The 1822-nt window shown below is 44.3% G+C and overlaps 1 protein-coding gene across 1 annotated transcript in view; it reads right to left on the bottom strand.

Annotated features, from left to right (window-relative positions):
* The window catches only part of LOC102678174 (probable serine/threonine-protein kinase yakA), a 70290-nt gene that overhangs the window by 5699 nt on the left and 62769 nt on the right, over positions 1–1822 (bottom strand). Inside the window, exon 4 of the mRNA XM_006619143.2 lies at positions 3–160. Within this exon, the coding sequence (XP_006619206.1) occupies positions 3–160 (158 nt within the window). The remainder of the gene's footprint in view (positions 1–2; positions 161–1822) is intronic.

Raw genomic sequence — 1822 nt, 5'->3', positions numbered from 1 at the left:
ACGCCTCCGGCGCCTCCACCTCCGCTTCCGGTCCCGGCCGCGTTCTGCCTGCCCCGCAGCTCCTCCAGTTGTCGCGTCAACTCCTCCACCTTCGCCACCGCCAATGAGAGCTCCTTCTCCTTCTCGTTGAACAGCGCCCTTATGCAGTCCAGGTCCGAGGCTGTGAAGAAACGAAGAAACGCGTCAGGCCGAGGAACAAGGCGATTTTTATATTCGACGGGCGTGAAAGCAAACGTGAAACGATTCTTTACCGATTCTTAGCGCTGCGCCGTGAGCGAGAACTCTCTTTTCATCTCTCTTTCTAAGAAAATTGCGAAAAGAGAAAAAGAAAAAAGAAAAGCGTGTGCTCGAAAACGAGAATAGGAATACGTTTCAACGTATACGACCAACATCCTGAGTTTTGTCCCAGTTTCCTGGGACATTTATTCTCAAGTACGAGCCAGAAACTGATTCGATATTTCTTCAAAGAGAGGACAGGAGAAGAAGGTCCGGTTGAAGGTGAAACGGGACAATCGTTTGACCTGGTACGGCGACGAGTCCGCCGTGGATGAAACTTTCTTTTAATTATTTCCTCGCTTCCTTTGACACGTTTTCCCTCCGATTCGCGATACACTTTTTATGCAGTTTTAATCTCTTTCTTCGACCCAGAATATCCCATTCAAAGAGCAAGAATCGGAAACAAGGGTTGACAACAACAAATAATCTTCCTCCGGAAACCAGCGTCCTCGACGAAGGAGAGGAACGTTTTCGTTTACCGCGAAAAGGAAAAAACGCGGGGAAAAACGGCGAAAACGTTTTTTAAACATCTTTCGTCCCCGATTCAATGGGGACTCATCCTCCTTATTTTCCTTTCCCCCAAGAACAACGAAATAATTCAACGGTTAATTGTTGAAACCGAGTCACGAGTCGAACCATAACGCGAATCCTCGCCGCGTCTACCCTCGTAAATCATTCCTTTAATTGGCTCTTTTTCCAACTTTCCAACGTTATCCGCCGCCGAGGCTGCTTTCTCGTCGCGCGATGCGATCCTCGCCTGTGCGATCCATGCATGTGAATCTTTCAAGCTGGAGATGGAGAACATGAAAGGAAGCTATTATTGAGTTTGGAACACGAGGAAGAAGATATCCCTCTATTTTTTTTTTTTTTTCTTCATAAAGAGGGAAGATATCTCGTGAGATATCTCTCGTAGCTTTAATATTTAAGCGACTCCGTCTATAACCTGTTTCTAGACTGAGATCGTTGGAAAATTCATTCGTTCGATTTACAAAGGTTGGATTAATTTTGGTAAAATATTTTCGATAATCTTCGATTAAACTCGATCATTTTTTTTTTATTCATTCAATCACGTTTAACTTTCTTAAATTTCTCTCGAAACGGTCGTTTCTCTTGAAACGAAGGTTTCGTTTTTGCGGTTGGAATATATGGTCTTGGATCGACCGATTTCGTCTCGATATCATCGTGGAAGAAACGATTCTTCGCCTCGTGTATCCGATACATCCAAGGAAGAGAAGCGTTTTCACTTGGGATACGGGACAAGAATCGTGATTCGACTGGTCCCGTTTCGTTTATTTGTCTCCGGTGTCTCATTTCTTCTGCAGCGCCACTGACGCTTATTGCGAATCTCTTTCTCCGAATCGTATCAAGCACGAGAATTTTAAACATTCCCGCTCCATTGCAGTTTCTGTAGTTTCATTAGAAAATCCTTGGAGAATTCATACGCGAAGAGAAGGAAGGAGGGAAGAGGATGAAGAATTAAAGCGGGAGTCGAAATTAGCCTCCTTTCGTCTCAAGATCACAAAGTTCCCTAATATTTTAATATACC

Source organism: Apis dorsata, unplaced genomic scaffold, assembly GCF_000469605.1.
Source record: "Apis dorsata unplaced genomic scaffold, Apis dorsata 1.3 scaffold_390, whole genome shotgun sequence".
NCBI classification, from domain to species: domain Eukaryota; kingdom Metazoa; phylum Arthropoda; class Insecta; order Hymenoptera; family Apidae; genus Apis; species Apis dorsata.
The sequence above is the reverse complement of the archived record's forward strand: the minus strand, read 5'-3'. Positions and strand labels throughout refer to the sequence as shown.